At 30.5% G+C, this 18,866-nt stretch overlaps 1 protein-coding gene across 2 annotated transcripts in view; it reads right to left on the bottom strand.

The window, feature by feature from the left end:
• RfC38 (replication factor C subunit RfC38) overlaps nt 1-18,710 on the bottom strand; it is a 26,668-nt gene extending 7,958 nt beyond the window's left edge. The window contains exons 1-5 of one of the 2 annotated variants that reach the window (XM_085822725.1): nt 18,522-18,655; nt 18,022-18,118; nt 8,772-8,977; nt 6,351-6,448; nt 920-1,101 (exon numbers count right to left, since the gene is read on the bottom strand). In XM_085822725.1, the coding sequence (XP_085678851.1) occupies nt 920-1,101; nt 6,351-6,448; nt 8,772-8,953 (462 nt within the window). In that variant the 5' untranslated portion in view covers nt 8,954-8,977; nt 18,022-18,118; nt 18,522-18,655. Of the gene's footprint in view, nt 1-919; nt 1,102-6,350; nt 6,449-8,771; nt 8,978-18,021; nt 18,119-18,521 lie in introns of both variants that reach the window. The other variant, XM_085822724.1, reaches the window with a different exon arrangement.
• Nucleotides 18,711-18,866: the final 156 nt, after the last annotated feature.

Here is an 18,866-nt window from a genome sequence, read left to right on the forward strand (position 1 = left end):
CCCTGAGATTTTAGAGAATATTTACACATTACTATACTATTCTGCAAAGAATTAATCACTTAAAAAGGTAAATAAATAAAATAAGTAACAACTTAATAATTTTGACATTTCTAATAAATTCTCATAACAATTTTTTTTAATATAAAATCTAAAATCCTATTCCTATGGGTTTATTTACAAAGAATGCATATTAATTATTTTTATCAAGTACATTTTTCTTCAAGTTGATAGCATATATATTGATTAGATATATACAGGCCACGAAAATATGAACACTATAACAACGATGAAGAAATTTCTTGTTTTAATTTATGTTAAGTTTAAAATCTCTTAAACAAGATATTGTAGAGTCATTAGGTTATTTTGAAGCAGAAGACATGAAAAATGAACAATGTCCTCACTGGGACTCGAACCTGAACCTCTTGAATAGGGTGTGCTATCATTACACCATGAAGGCATGTAGAAAGGAAGGAGAAAATACCTTATATACTTCGCTTTTTAAAGGGCGACAGGGAATAAGGGGACCAGTCGTCAAATCCTGGTAGTGAAGAATCATCATCTACCACCTTTTAATTCAGGCACCACTGTAGTCATTAGGTTATTTTGAAACAGAAGACATGAAAAATTAGCAATGCCCTCGCCGGGACTCGAACCTGAACCTCTCAAATACATACCGAGTGTGCTACCATTACACTATGAAAGCATGCAGGAAGGAGGGAGAAAATACCTTATAATATAACTAATAATACGAAAAATATATTAGAAAATATGTTCTTCTGAATCAGTCTTACAACCTTCAGATTACTTAAAAATTACTTTTTATGCATTATAGCTTTCAGGTTTGGAAATATAAGTAAAAAAAGCTTTTGAAGCTAAAAAATTATTATAAAATATCAATATTTTTAGAATATAAATATACCTCACTGTGTGTAGGTGCAGCCACACGAACACCCAAGCAACGACTTCGAATTGCAGGAATGACTTTACTACTTGAGTTGCAGCAAAGTATAATGCGGCATGTTGCCATATATTTTTCCATAGTACGTCTCAGAGCATGCTGTGCATCTTTTGTGAGCTTGTCAACTTCCATCAAAACTACCACTTTAAAAGGATAAATCTGCATTACATTAATTTATCATACTTCATGAAAATATTACACTGTTAGAATAAATACAATTTCTTAAATGATGAAAAGGGGGGGAGTTTCCTTAAAACATGCACAATAGAATTCAGCTATTTGAACTGTTTGTCAAATTAATTTTACATCTAATTTATTTAGTATTCCTAATTTTCTCATTGGTTTAATTAATAATTAAAAAACACATTTCTTTTAAAAGCACAACATGTATTATTAACCCTCCAACTGCTCAATTTGTGGACCAAAATCGCTTTCAAAATTGCATTTACCCCCCCCCCCCAATATTTTAAATCTCTATATATAGAGAATTAAAAAATGCACTTTTTCTTTCTAGAAATATTTTGTATACAGATTTTTATCACGAGAAACTAAGTTGCCAGAAAAACCAATTTCAAATGTTATCACAAAAAAACTTTTTTTAAATAAATTTCAGTCAAATTACAGTTAATTTCTATTTATTGCATAATACTTGTATAAAAAAGTAAAATGTATAAAATTTAAGAAAATATAAAGCGCTGAGGGGAAAATACCTTAAAAATGCAGTTTAGTATGACAGAGTTCAAACTTCATAGTTTTGGCACCAGATTCAATAAATCTAATTAATAATTTAATTAAATAATCAATATAATCGCCGAACATTTTCTAGCAGACATTTCTGTAAGAATAAAGCGGCAAAAAGTGAAGTTTGAGCGCTAATACCACGTGCCTTCAAATGCTGCAATTTAGTGGACTACTAACGATATTTGGTGGCCAAAAACCTAAACTAAACGCCTAATACTGTATATAATTTATTTCAATGGTTAAACGAGGAAAAAAAAACGGGTTGCACTGCTCAATAAAGGAAGAAAAACATATGCCTGCGGAAATCGTGGGATGATCAGCCAGAGGGTTAAATAATGAAGAATCTGTATGTATATATGTAGTTCCTCACATTGTAGAAAATCGACAGATCCAGGGCCACCAGATTTTGAATACATGTAGCCCTGCTTCGAAATGTGTGCTCCTTGAAGCTCAAATTTAGATTTTTTTTTATTTATTTTATTTTTTGTACAAACTTAATTAATTTATTTTTTTTATTAAGAAACTCAGCCAGTTAAAGGTGAGCAGTTCTTGAAATAAAACATTTTTACCTCAAGCAAGCCAAACTGTTGCCATTCAGTAAAATGTACAATATTTATTTTTCACTTTTAATCAACAAATTAGACTATTTCATACCTGCCAACCTCTAAAGATAAAAATTCAGATGATTTCTCCCCCAAATTCAGAAGATTTCTCCAAAATTCAGAAGAACACGAAGAATTAATATCATGATATTAAAAAAATAACAATTTATACAAATAGAAAAAGAAAAATTGTACTTACATTAGTAAATCTCAATTAAGTAGTAACTAAGAAATTTATTAGGAAACGTAAAACAAGAACTTAATGTTACACAAAAAAATTATTGCAATGAATTAAGAGTGCATTTTTTGGCTTTAGCCAAAAATTCTTTGGAAAATTTCCTGTCATAACAATTAGTTTCCTCATAACATTTAGCAATTAAAATGTTTTCTAGAGTTTTTGGTGAAATTGAAGAACGAAACATAGTTTTGTTTTTCTTCATAATACTGAAGACTCTCTCACACTCAGCATTACTGTGTGGAATTACGAGAATAGCACATAAAACTCTTGCTAGTCTATCATATTTTGGTGTTCCATCAGTTCTTTTTATTCTTTTTAAGGTACCAACGAGGATATCAAGTCTATCTTCTCCAGAACTGGCAAAGTCTTCAAACTGTGCAGCAGAAAATTGGTTCTGTAGTTCATCTAAATCATCATTATGGCATTTATTTTCTTTAATTGTTAACAAAAATGGAAATTTATCAATAAAAAAACTTTTCATAAGACGAATTTTCACTTTGTTTCAAATTTGCCACTTCAGCATTTAAAAGAACTTCATTTTGCAAAGGAAACTTCCTTACAATGTAATCACAGGCTGAGGAAAAGTACTTTCTAACACATTGAAAAAATTCTTTTTTCTCATGATCTTTCAAAGAATTTACAAGTTCCCTGGTTTGATTTCCAATTATAAGATCATTGTCATCCTTTTGATTTGCCAAACTATTATAGGCAACACGAATCAACACACTGTTTTTCACAACAAACGGTTTTACAAACTTAGTATAAAGTTCTTTCCAAATATCATTAAGAATTTGGATAAGCAGGAAGATTTTGGCGAAGCTGATTGTAGAAGGGTATTTACACTTTCAAAAATCTTAATGGTACTTAACACAAAACTACAATATGCTTTGTTCAAATCCGAAGAAAGAAGATAGAAAATCCTTTCCTCCCGGCTAATACAAGACTGTTTCTTCTTCCCTTCAACTTCTTTAACAAAGTTGACCTTTGAGGAGTCTTCTAAGCATTTTCATTTTAAAGGGTTTAATTCTGTGTGTTGGCTTTTCCCTTTTAAAGCATTTTGATTAGAAGCAAAGTTGGTTTTCGGAATCTTATATGCCGACAAATTTGATGGGATCTGTGGTTTCGCTTTGGTCTCTTCGTGGAAATATTTTAGCAATGCATCCCACTGTTCAATAAACCTTCCTAGCGCTCTGCCTAAGGATAATCATCTCGTGCATACATGTTTCAGAATTTTTCTCGTTTCACCAGAGCACAGTTCCTGGAAATTCTTTAGGTTTTCTTTCCTTTTTACACTTTTTTCCAGATAGAAAAACACATCAATGAGAAGCTGTTCAATATTTAATGGTAAAGCAGCTGCAGCTTTTTCTGCTGCCAAATTAATTAAGTGGCATGGGCATCCAATAACAATTAATTCATTTTGTTCTTTTTTTTTAGGAAAGAGGCTACACCCTTTTTGTCACCCACCATGACATGAGCATTATCTGCACCAAATGAAATGCAGTTTGATATTGGAATGTTAAGTTGTTTCAACTCATTAATTACCAAGGAGGCAATATTTTCCCCCGTTAACAATGGAAGACGCAAAAGATGAGTTTTCATTTCATTAGAAACAAACATCACAGAAATATGTGACAACGATGGGGTAAAGCTTCCAATCGCTGCCGTTGCTGCCATCGATTGACACCGAAAATGCTGAATTCTGGAGTGCAGCTATCGTTTTACTTTGTGCATCGCAAGCAATTTCTTTCAAATAGAAGATGTTTTCGTGCGAGCACAAGCATATTTCTGAGCAATCTTGGAGTCGGGAAACATCCATCTGAAAAGTTGACCGGCGTGATCAGCAGCGCTTAGCGGCACGTTGTGTTCGATGAGGAATGCAGTAAACAAACACTCTACCAAAATGACATCGGCATCCGAATTCATAGCCGAATTTGAAAAAAAAAATCATCCACTTTCTTTGACGTTGTCGAAGCCGAAGCATTAACTTCATGCTTTTTAGACTTAACATGCTTCACAATGTCGCTTCTTTCACCGTGACTTATTATGAAGTCACACATGCAGACATTGCAAAATGCATAGTTATTTCCTTTGAAGGATTCTTTAATTGTTGGAAATTCGGCTTTGTAGGCAGGCCGAAAATATTGAGAATACGGTTTTTTTTAACTCATTTCGTAACAACGACGTATTAAGAAAATTCGTAGCACGTGCAAACAAAAAAAAAAAAAAAACAGAATGCGACAATCCAAGCTAAAAAAATAATCTGCCGCCCACAAAGAAAAGAGTGGGAGAAACAAGTTCAGCGCATTGTATTGGCTGGTTAAGCAGCGAGTTGGAGAAACCGCAGGGTACTGGATTCGAAGTAGTCGGTAGTTGGCGGTAAAACACGATGCAATTGGTGAAAATCGCTGAATTGGCGAAAAATTCAAAAATTTCGACAAAAATCACTAAAAACACTTGAAAAAGGAAAAAATCGTAAAAAATGGATTACGATCGTAAAATCGTAAAGACAAACGCATTTTCGTAAAAATTACGAAAAATTTGTAAAAGTTGGCAGGTATGCTATTTATAAACAATATTTTGCCACTGCCTAAAATAAAATACTTTTATCATCCATGCACAATCTGTTGCTGATTAACAAACCAAGCGGTTAAAAGCAATAAAATACATTACAGATTTTATTCTGTGCAACTAAAAAAATTGTCTTTGATTTTATTACAGAAAAAAAAAAAAAAAAAGAGTAAGTGAGAGAGATTGTGTATATTAATTTATACAAATAAATATAAAAATTAACTTTGTTGATTCAATGATACGGTGAAGATTATCACATTTTTTTTATAATTAAGAATAGTAAAATTAAATGTAATCATAGCATAAACAGGAAAATTGCAAACATTTCTGTTACTTATAAATATATGAAGTTAATAAAGAGAAAATAGCCTAGTTGACAAGCTCAAACTACAATTAAAATGAAATAAAAAGTACAGGAGATTTTGCAGATGACTTGTCTACAAAAGCTTTTGTACGTTTATTAACTTCATTTTAACTGCGTGTCCCAATTAATTTTTTAAACAAATAAGTATACGTTTAATAATCACATACTACATAAACTGAATCAAAACTGAAATAAATTATTGCTAAGCTGCATAAAATAAGAGTGGAAATAAAGTCAAATATGAAATAAACTGAAAATTAAAATATGACCGAGCTGCATTGAATAAAATGGAAATAAAAATTTTCAATTGCATCTAAGAATAAAAAAAATATTGAATTAATTTAAGCAATAAATTTATTCCAAATAAAAAGGTATTCCTTAAATATTACATCCAGACTATAGGTAGTATTTTCAAGATTTTTAAGCTCATAAAGAAAATATACTTTTTTACTTAAATTCTATTTCTTTTTTTAATCATTTTTTACATAAATAAAAATTTCATGCATTTATAGAAAAACAACAGTTATCATTTTTACACATACATGCATAAGAAATGCCGGCTAATTCATAAAAGTTACTTGAAAGTAAAAAACCCCTTTAAAAGACAAAAAAAAAAAAAAAAAAAAAAAAAAAAAAAGAAAAGAAAAAGAAAAAAAAAGAAAGAAAAAAAAAAGGAAAAAAAGGGAAAAAAAAAGAAAAAAAGAAACAAGTAAAAAACATTTAGGTGTTTGATGATTCCACTTTTATTTTTTCTACATAAATACATACAGATAAATCTATGTAAATTCAGATATGTAACATATAACAACAGCACAAGAACAGACAGCAATAGCTGAATGGCCACGGAAATATATAGATATGTAAAAAAAAAAAAAAAACCTTTGAATTCTCTTTGAGTGTGACTGTCAAGCTGATGAGTCTGAGCAACTGTTTTGATAAGTTCTTGAATCACCACACGATCATAAATGCCAACATCACTAAAAAAGTCATTTAAAACTATATTAAAACAAAATAAATAAAGCATCTAAAGACATCTAAAAAGCTATAATAACACTAAAGCAAAATACATGAAGTTAGATAAAAGTGAAGAAATAAATGGGGAAAAAATACCTCGCAAGAAAAATATGAGGAAAAAAAGAGCAAAACATGGACAAGGAAATGAAATCAAAATTTACAAAATTTTATATAATTATATATTAATTATATTGAATATTGAATCAAAACAATGAAGTTGTTTTGCTCTATATAACATGAGATAAGAAAGTCCTTGAATAAAATATTTATTTTAGAAATTCTTCCCAATGCTTTCAACTCTTAATGTAAAGAAATATTTGTGTGATTTCTAATTCATGCTGAGCTGACAATTTTTGTAGGTAATGATTTTGAAAAGATACATTAGACTGGTAAGGGTTTCCTTGTTTTAATTTGACAAGAGTAAATAAAACTAATTCTCTGGATTATTATTTTTTTTTCTTTTTGCTTATCAAAAATATATAAATATAATTCACAAAAGCATTTGGTACTTTTCCGTTTAGCCGCCGCAGGCGATAAAGTCTTCAATAATGGTACAACTGATGCTAAACAGAATATCCTCCTTGGTAACCTTTTACGCTTCATTTTCAAAACAAGTCGCAGCCATTTCTTATCAGATTGATTGTTTTTTTCAATATGGGCATACAATTAATTACATAGAAATTTTACCAGATAGTTCAGTTTTATGCCATAAGGCCATTCGCGGTAATTAAGTCAATTAGGATGCAATCACACCACTCACCCAAAAGCGAAAATACAGAAAAGGCAAAGTCAAGGGTTAAATTCATCAATTCTAATGAGAATGCACTAGTGAAGTAAAGCACTGCGGTTTACACATAACTGAGTAAGCTAATCGTACGAATTGAAATAATTCTTGCATTTTTAACTGGTATTACAAATTAAGATTTAATTTGAAATTAACATAGATAATTATTGAAAGAATTAGATTTTTGCAGCATAGTTTACATGAGATGAGATCACTTGGGGTCATGTGATATGAACTGACAAATCACCATGATGTTGAACCATGAAAGCATAGTAAACTCTTAAAATTAATGTCTTTTTACAAATTTATTGTCTTTACTTATTGGCTTTTTAAAAATTTTTAAATGATATTAAAATGTTTATGCCTTCAAAATAAAAAATTTTTAGAACTAACATTCGTTAACATTTTATATGCGTATAATGTATATGTTGTCGCCAATAAAGCCTGCTTGGTGAGATTTGTGGCAGCAAAACGGAAAAGTACCAAGCATTCTTAGAACAGTTTTAAGTTGCATACAAAACTAAAACCCACACTTCACACTAATTGATATCCATATTTGAAAATGATTAACTAACACTTTATGTTTATAACTGGTAATATGTCATTTAAGAAAACTTCAGACAAAAACTATTAATAAATCTAAAAACTCAATAATACTCAAAATTTACTTTATTTACTTTACTATTCTTAAACTAAATTTATAACCAATTGCACATCATATATTATTCATTCAAAAGACAATGTTCTGCAGAATTGAGTAAAATATAATATGATGCAAAATCCTTTAAGTAATTTGTGTCAATGCCATAGACCTTGAGACATCTGATTAAAACCTTTAACTACAAAATACAGACACTTCCTACTTTACAATGTTCTGTTCTCGGACTAAAATTTTCTCAGAGCCAGAAAGAAAATAAACAAATGGCTGTATATGATGCCATTTTGTCTATCATCATTTTTTACATCGGAAAGTAAAAGAAAAGAAAACCTCAGAAAAGTTTAGATGCTTATTGCTTTAAGAAACATACTTCAGAAATTGATGTTACTGGGCCCCTTGCATTTCTTATCACCTCTCATACAGCCTCCTCATCACAAATGTCCCTTTTATTTGCTGATGAGATTTTTAGGAAGTGTATCATGTTAATTCACTCTTACCAGTATAAAGATCTACTAGCCTCACCCTCACCCCATCCATATACATACCTCACAGACAACAATCCAAAGTACATACCATACAGTAAAGTAATATTTTATTCATAATATACTATATTTAAAATGTATTATTTATTTTAATATTTTTATTGTTCATTTAATACTACTTATAAGTCTTATCTCATTAACATTGTTGGGAAGTACGTGTAGCAAACCTAATAACATTTTTAAAACAAATTCGTGATATGGACAGTCATTTGGAATGTAATTCATTTGTAAGGTGGGGAGCATCTGTATTGAGAAATATCAAGAGACTATGGAACTAGCAAACAAAATTTTAAAAAATTTACCTTGGATTGACTTCAATGTGATAATTGCTTGCAATTGTTATAATTTCTACTTTTCTTTTTGATGGTGTTTCGAAGATTTGATGCTCAATTTTCATTTTTTCAACACCAGCACCATAAAGCTCACGAAGTAAGCATATTACTCTAGTTTTCTTCCCGGCACCTGGAGGGCCGTACAACAACATATGAGGAAAATCTCCATTATTAACCTAAGGAAAAGGAATAAAGAAAGAAACAATATTTCATAAAATTATTTATTAGAATTAAATTATTAATAATAGCATAAAAAGCTTTCCACCAGTGACATTGTATAAAAATTAAGCAGTAAATATTCCCTACCATTGCATATTTTTAAACTTCCCAATCTGGGCAAGAATTTCATTCTGATATATAATGAATAGATAAAAACACAAAAATAAAAATGATATAGCATAATGGTCAATGTACTTTAAAAAAAGTGATTTTTGACTATAAATATTTTCTCTAATAAATCAGAATGTGTGCTTTGAAATTCAAAATTGCTTATATTACTAAGTTGTTCTACTTATCCAATAAATGAAGCAGCAATCACAAGCAATTTAATCTTCAGCATTTCCCAAAGGATAAAATTATTATATTATATAATGATTACTAAAATAGGTACTATTCCGTTTCGAGGACTGTAAAAAAATTGCAGTGAAAATGTATGCGCAAAGGCGCCAAATCTAGCACACATGCCTATTTAACAGCCCGCCAAATCTAGCGTACGCGCTGATTTCAGACTGTGTAAGTTTATATAGTTCTATATTTCTTAAGATGCCATTCAAATACTAGTTTAATCTTCAAATCCTTTATTGATTTTAAATCCTTTTTTGATAGTCTATGGATTTAACAATTTGGGAATTGCCTATGACGAAAAGGCTGCAAGAGAATTTTGGGTAAATTTCACTTCTTGACGCATTTTAAAGAATTGCACATACTCGGTATCCATGTACACATCGACCTATTTTTCACTTAAATAAAAATCCCAGAATTGCAAAAAAAATGGCACTGCACACACCCTTTACTTTATCTATGTGCACATCGACCTATTTTCACTTTAAAAGTAAAAGAAGCACCCAATTCTACAATACACGCCAACAAAATAAACTTAGCTTGTGTAGCGGTGCTTTAGTGCCAAAAAACACTGCTACACGAAGCCAAAATAACAAGACAAAGAATTGCATAAACTGGGTATCCATGTGCACATTGACCTATTTTCACTTGAAAAAAAATCCCAGAATTGCACACACTTGGCATTGCGCCTCTCTTGACTTTATCCATGTACACATCAACCTATTTTCACTTGAAAAATAAGAGAATTGCACAAAACTAGGCATTGCACACTCCTTTGACTTTGTCCATGTACACATCGAACTACACTCACTTAAAATGTCAAGGAGCAGCCAACTAAAAAATATATAATCTCAATAAACTACATTTTAAATCAAACAAAGAAATAACATAAAAAAGGAAAATCATCTTTGCACTACACAAAGAAAATATCCACTTACCTTATTTACGAATTAATACGTCTTTAGTCACACAAAATATCTTAACAGCATCCAAAATTTTCCTAAAATTATCTGAACTAGAATCTGTATACTGGCATAGCCACATAAATTAAAAAAATAAGAGTAAAAAATATCCTCTGTAGTGCCGTATCATCCAGCCATACTCATTTCCTTCCTACAAACAAGCTACTAAGACTTCTTCCTAAACAGGCTACTAATAATAATGGCTACTAAGTAAACCTTCATTTACACACCAGTCAAGTAATGCTCTTTTCCCCTTTCTTTCCAAATCGAACAGAAACTTCAATTTAATCTTACCCCATTCAGCAATTTTACCATCTAAACCAGAAAACAAGCAATGTACTTCCTAACCAACACACATGACAAGCCCTTACATATTCACTGCAATCATGCAACCGATTACATTATAATAGGGTTTCCATAACATTCAACAACTCGGGCTGCCATAAATAAACCACCACTTGGTGATAAATGAAACAACTTTGCAATAATACAAGGAGTACCCTTCTCTTTACTGTAACCTATTCTTTTTTTTTTTATTTTTTTTATCCCCTTCTGATTTCTTCTGCAAATTGTTAAATTTACATTACAAATTTCTAATTTTACGAATATCTGTTATGTTATTTTTCCTCAACTTTTCTTCAGCTTAACCATATCACAAATATTCTGATGATTATTTTTATGCTTAGAATTTTTTTGCCAGATCAACTTCTGGCGATATCTGAAACTGATCCCCAAAATAGAGCTGTACGAAAATTGTCATAGCTCATTAATAGTCATAACGGTAAAAGTATATTTTAGGGTACCCCTTGGCATTTTTTGGTGGTACATGGATACCGAGTTTGTGCAATTCTTTGACTTATTATTTTGGCTTGCATAACGGCGATTTTTGTGCCAAAAATTGCCGCTACACAAAGCCAAAATAACAAGACAAAGAATTGCACAAACTCGGTATCCATGTACACATCAACCTATTTTCACTTAAAAAAAATTCCCAAATTGCACAAAAATGGCATTGCGCACTACTTCACTTTGTTCATGTACACATCGATATATTTTCATTTAAAAAGTCAAAGGAGCACTCAATTCTACAATACAGGCAAACAAAAAATACATAATCTCAATAAATTACATTTTAAGCCAAACAATAAAATAAAATAAAAAAGGAAAAACATGTTATACATTTAAGCACTACAAAAAGCAAATATCCACTTACCCTATTTACAGGGTTCGTACATATTTCCTTACATGAAAATTAAGGACTTTTAAGCACCATCAAAGAAAAAAATTAAAGACCTATCAGCAAACAAAATAATGAATAGAATAAAGCAATTATCCATACAACCGACTTCATGTTTGTAATTTCACTTTAAGAAACTAACAGAAGTGTGTATTATGCACTATTATTAAATTCAATTTAATACTTACCATAAAACAATTTTGAAAATTAAACTAACTCCCTACAAGTTATGAAGTAGATAACATTAAATTAGGAACATAATTTCTTGAAAAACATGTATAAGTGTATTTTACACTAATAATAGTCACTATTTTAGAGATTTACATGATTATTATTTAACTTATTTGATATTTATTTAAACACAGTCAACTACTATTATAATCACAATGTAAAAATATTTTGCAGATTAAAATAACTGATTTGTAAACATACAATTTATTTCCTTGGCTTTTTGAAAGATACTAGAATAATAAACTGTACAATAAAAGATACAAAACATTTGTGCTTTTTTTAAATCGGAAATCTTTTCAGCTATTTTAACATCTAATTTATTTATGTCTATTTCCTTTTCTTTAACTATTCTTCTATGTTCATTTGCTTTGATAAACAAATCAATGTTCCTGCTGGTCTCAGCTTCATCTGCTAAAGCATCTACTTCTTCATTAATATCTTTAATGTCCCTTTGAAGAAATTTTTTCTTCTGTTTCATATAATCAATTTCTTCCTCAATAATATTTCTTTTCCTTTTTGAATTTTCAGATTTAGTTAAAGATTTTTGTTTTTCTAAATACTGAACTTTTAAATAATGAACTCCACTTCTTGCAGACTCTGCTGCTGATCTCATTTCTTTGTTAATTTCGATATTAAGAACACCTCCAGAAAATTTTATGTAATCAAATACTGTGCGTTGAAAAATGTATGATGAGTCACTTAAATTTTCAATTTCAATTGCTTTATTTACAGAGAAGCCCCTTTCCACAGAGGCCTGTTCATGTGACAAGATAAGAATACTTGTCACAGTGAATACTTGAATAGTGAAAATATACATTTTTTACTATATATATATATAATTTATTTCCTAAACAATATTGATTAATTGATTATATTATCTCCTAAGTTTAATTAAAGTAGAATTATTTTAAAAGAGTGAATCCATACTGGTAAGTTATATTTTGAAAGATGTATATATATATTATACAGTACAAAGTCCGAGATCCGGACATTCAATGATCTAAAATCCGGACCTCAAAGCCACCACCAACCAATTTTTTACGCCTTTTTTGAAGGGAAGGGGTATGCTTTACGCACGCGCATTAGAATTTTTTCCTCATCATAAAAAAACATATTGGAAATCCCGATTCTTAATCTCAGTTTGGCGCTAAATAAAATGGTTGATCTTTACATTACGGTAACTTGGCGATTTTTTGGCGAAAATTTGGGGACCAACTCCCCTACAGCAACCCCCTATTTTTTTTTCCCCGCCGCCATTTTGTCTTCACGAAGTAAAGACATGTTTCTTTTCTTCTTATCTACTGAACACTTCTTCCAACAATCTACTAGCCGAATTACACTTATGCTAGAAATTTTATCAAACAAAACTGCTTAATCATGACAAATATTCACTGCAAAATTCGGAAAAGTGCACAATACCATACACCTTATGCGTTTTTCAAAATAACACATACACATAAACCATGTACACGCCGACTTATTTTTACTTAAAAAAACATCCCAGAATTGCACAAAAATGGCATTGCGCACACTCTTCACTATATCCATGTAAACTGCTTTTTTCTCATAAATTCGAAAAATTTCACGAAAATACATGACAATTTTCTCAATCTTTAAACCCGGTAAAAAAAACATATATGAAATTACCTGATCGCGAAAAAGTATTTACCCTTTACAAATATGAACATTTCCACATATAAAATAAATAAAATATCCAAAAACTTTTACTCTAAATCATCTATTACATTATACACGTCACCAACGAATTCATACATGAAGCATTACAAATATTTAGTATCAAATATTTAAATTATTTCCATGCACGTTTATTTCAACTTAAACGTAAACCAAATTCCTACAAGCATAAAATTCACAAAATAACTATCATTTCATTAAAATATCACTGAACCATGTACACGTCGACTTATTTTTACTTAAAAAAACATCCCAGAATTGCACAAAAATGGCATTGCGCACACTCTTCACTATATCCATGTACACTGCTTTTATCTCATAAATTAAAAAAATTTCACGAAAATACATGACAATTTTCTCAATCTTTAAACCCGGTAAAAAGAACATATATGAAATTACATGATCGCGAAAAAGTATTTACCCTTTACAAATATGAACATTTCCACATATAAAATAAATAAAATATCCAAAAACTTTTACCTCTAAATCATCTATTACATTATACACGTCACCAACGAATTCATACATGAAGCATTACAAATATTTATTATCAAATATTTAAATTATTTCCATGCACATTTATTTCAACTTAAACATACACCAAATTCCTACAAGTATAAAATTCACAAAATAACTATCATTTCATTAAAATATAATTAAATTCAAAAACACCACTTAAAATATACATAAGCACATACATTCAATTAATAAAAACTACCTTACAATCCTAATTACTTTAAACTAAATCATTGCTAATAACAATTTTCCCAATAATACCAAATTCCTTTCCACCTTACATTTCCAACAATGCATAAAAATAATTAAAAATACTAACTTACCTAATCTCCTTCAGAATCTTCATTACGTGGCGGATACACTTTTCTTCATTCTCTTTCAGAATCTTTAAAATCATACTTATCTTTCAAAGCAAGATACCAGGTAAAATAAATAACATAATAAAACATGTTTATTTCTCTCTCACACAACCTTAAAAAACATTTCTTACTATCCTTTTCAATACCACTAAATACCCATTTCGAATTCACTTTACTTACGGCCATGGGATCCAAAAATTCACAAACACTATTTCACACAACACAGAATAAAGCCAAATACAAAATTTCCAGATTTTTTCCCGATTTCCCCCCTTTTCCGATTAAAGAACCGTAATTCGTCCATTAATATCACATGACATATCCCATGATCTCTCATTTCCCCCACACAAAATAATGCGTAATCGGAACTCAGTACTGCTCACATTATTACCAAAGTCCCAGGTAGTAACCTTTATCGCCTCCAAAATGTCGCCAAACTACCAGTTACCGTAATGTAAAGATCAACCAATAAAATATCTCATTATTGAAGTAATAATTATTTTAGCATAAATTTGTGTGATTAGTAACTTGACTCCATAGCTGCGTATCTGCTTGGCATAATCTCATACCGAAACATTTGTTAATTTTACACCAACTAATATTTTATATCCTTGATGCCGAAATCGCGAATCATTATTTATTGTATTTTGCTTTCATCACCGCATGTTTATCAATGGATGACAACTTGAGTGATGAATCATGCAGCGACGCCAAATAACAGAGTATCATCCGATTACAGATTTAAGTTTAATGGGCTAAAATGTTGACAAGGGGAGATTTAGCAGAAATTTCTTTCCTTATGCTAAAAATAGATTTTGTTAATGATACTCAGAGGACAAACGATTATATTTAGTGCTATCTGAATTAAGAATAACTGATTTGTTATTCACATAAAGCCAGAACCAGCGCCAGATCTCACATGGCCGCACCAGGCGGCAGAATTTAGTGAAGTTAAACAGAAGTTTTTCATTGCGATGACAATGCCCAATCATCAATCAAATAACAGAGGGCGAAATCTGTAGTATGGTTCTAAATCCAGAAAATACAGCTACCGATAGTGAAGAAAGTAACAGAGAGGTTACTGAACGAGAAAAAATTTTGATTGACAAGTTATTCGGAATTCTCGACACAGCAATTACAGGACTTGAGCCATGGAACTTAATAACTGAACAAGAAATTATATGTCTATAGTATTAGTCTAAAGTATTAGCAGAGAAAACAAATCAAACAACTCACATTGAAAGAAATGTTTAATAAAGTAAACATATAAATATTAAGCTCTTTTCTTTTGTAAATTTTGATACCCTTTAAATCATAAATGCTTCATTATTTCATAAATCACGATTTCATATTTTCAATTTTATAATTTCTACGTGCCATCTTAGTAGATTTAAAATGATCTAATATTCGGAAAAATCTCAAATCTGGGATCGCCGAAGTCCCGACGAGTCCAGACCTCGGACTTTGTACTGTATAAATATATATATAATACGGAATGTATATTTTCAGTTAAACTTCTACCCAATAACTTTAGTAATTCATGAAAGTTAATTTTCCGTCTAGTTAATTCAGGAAAATTAGTTTCAATTAGTTGTTTTCAGCTTTAAAAATATTAAAAATTTTTTAATTAGTTAGTTATTTTCAAATAATAATTGTATCGCCATTAGCAAAAATTATGCATTACTATCAACAACATAGGTTTAAACCAAATACTTAATCGTTTATTGAAGCTTCAAAACGTATTTCCGAACTTCACTTTTTCTCGGCTAGCGTTACCGAATTTGCCCTTGGCGACCTAAAATCAAAATGAAGCTAACAGATTTCCCACGAAATCAATAACAGACCCTCTGCAGAAATAAACTCATAATCCCGATATCCAATACATATAGTATGTGCAAAAGAGAATAAACTCCGTAGAAGGTGATAAAAAATTAATTTATGGCTTAATTGAAACAAACACAGAAATTAAGCTAAGCAAAACCGTGTAAAAACAAATTTAAATGATAAAACGAAACTTAATTTTCATGTAAATTTTCAGCGCTGACTCTCCCATTCTAGAAATTTGAACAGACCCTCTGCAGAAATAAACTCATAATCCCGATATCCAATACATATAGTATGTGCAAAAGAGAATAAACTCCGTAGAAGGTGATAAAAAATTAATTTATGGCTTAATTGAAACAAACACAGAAATTAAGCTAAGCAAAACCGTGTAAAAACAAATTGAAATGATAAAACGAAACTTAATTTTCATGTGAATTTTCAGCGCTGACTCTCCCATTCTAGAAATTTCAATTTGTTTCAGATAAAGACCACATTTAAAGATTGCCATCCATCAATATCCAGTCTTTGTAGTCAGCTTGATGAAGCCACAGTTTATTGAAAATGCACTTTCCAGGCATCTCGTTCCTATTGGCGTCGGAAGGGTTGTGGCCTTCCAGGTTGGAATTGCTCTCATTTTGGCAAATATTTTTAGAATCCCCCCTTTTTTTTTCTCTCAAGCACCTTCATCATCACTTTCGCCTCTTGAAGAACTTCCGGCTTCACGCTTTCGTCACAATCTGCCTAAATTTATGGATAACACCTGTTTCAAAAGATTGGGTGAATAGCCAATCAGACACCGATACTTTCGTTCGGGTAGCTAATTGCTAATTTTTTTTTTTTTTTTTTAATCGTTTGCAACGCAAATCCGCCAACAGATTGGTTAAGAGCCGTGTAATTTTAATTCCATATTCATGAGAAATCGTAATTCACACTTAGAATGGCAATCATTAGAAATGATAAGAAATGTCAAATGAGCAAAATTAAGGACCGTTTATTCATTTTGGCCAAAATTAAGGACTTTTAAGAACCAAAAATCATTTTTGAAAAAATTAAGGACTTTTAAGGACCGTACGAACCCTGATTTAGAAGTTTCTTCGTCTTTAGTCTGTGGCACACAAAATTCCTTAACAGTATCCAAAACTTCCTAAAATTATCTGAACTTAATCCGTATATCGGCGGCGTCACATCCGAACCTTTCTTCCTACAAATCCATCTAAACGGTTTTTACATTCGACTAGACGCATAACCTTCCTATAAACAGGACACTTATAAAGGCTACTAAGTAAACCTTCATTTACACACCACTCAACGTTCTTTTCTCCTTTTGTTCCAAATTGTACAGAAGCTTCAAATTAATCTTACTATATTCAGCCATTCTACCGTCTAAACAATAAAAACAACATACACCACAAAAGCACTTACAAAATATCCCACAATTCAAAATTTCCCAGAATCATGCACCCAATTATGTCACAATAGGGTTTCTATAACATTCAACTACTCAGGCTACCATAAATGAAACAACAACTTCGCTATAATATAAGGGGTACCTTAAAGTCTACTCTAATCGTCATAACTTGTAGATACTGATATCTCTCAGAAGCCAGCATAATTTTAAACATTGCACACTTCAATTCAAACATTCATCCATTGCACAATACACTATCTGTCGTGTAATTTACATATATGTTCAATTACAGATAATACACATAATTACAATAGTGGACGTTAACTGAAAACTTAATAAGCAAATTTTTTCAGATAACCTTTTAATTTTGGGGAGCAATGTACAATGGAGTTAAATATAAGAGAAAGTGGAAAAAAAAGACTTGTACCAAAAGTCGAATTTCTTTTTTCTTGTTTCATACTCTTGTTGTGTTCAAATTATGGAAAATTAAGTGATAATTTTGCTTCTTGAATTTCTTTTTAATTCTGAAACAGAAATCTATTGATATATAAAATTATTAATATACAAATTAAACCAATAATACATAAAATCATTCAAATTATTTAAGTCAAACGCTTTTACTAATGCATTTCTAATATGTGCATAACCAGTGATTTTTGCTGAGCCTAAGAATTTCCCTGAATAAATAAAATTTATAAAAGAAACGCTCATCAGAAAGTTCCTTATTAAATTCAATATTCACTAAATTTTAATATATATATATATATATATCAGAGTTGTTCTACTCACGCTTTCAATAACTAATTTTTGGAGAGGGGTAAAGAAACTGTTACAATCCTATTTCAAATTCAATAAATAGATGTAAAAAAAAGAAAGTAAAAATTTGCAAACCCAAAGACTTTTAAAGCAATCAACTTTAAAACTCACTAATTTTTTTAGATGACAAGCTTGTTCCTTGTGATAGTCGAGATGTGACAACTGTTTAGGGCGATGTTTGTCTACCCAAAGACTCATTTTTGTAATACTTCTCGCAACTTTAATACTCTTATTCTTCAACACAATACATCAGAAACAGGACAATTTTTCCCGCCACAGACATAATACAAGTGTTGCCGATCGTAGTTAAAGACTGTGTTTAAAAATATATCCGTTTCCGTAGTGTTACTTCGATCGCCCATTATTAATTTTCTTGAAAGCATTTCTTTTTTTTATTAGGATGAACTATAACACGCGTTTTCTGAGACTATAAAATTTATTAATGAGTTAAAAGTA

The sequence above is a fragment of the Stegodyphus dumicola genome, chromosome 8, assembly GCF_044657685.1.
Source record: "Stegodyphus dumicola isolate Sdum_Otavi_A_Nest chromosome 8, ASM4465768v1".
NCBI lineage: Eukaryota > Metazoa > Arthropoda > Arachnida > Araneae > Eresidae > Stegodyphus > Stegodyphus dumicola.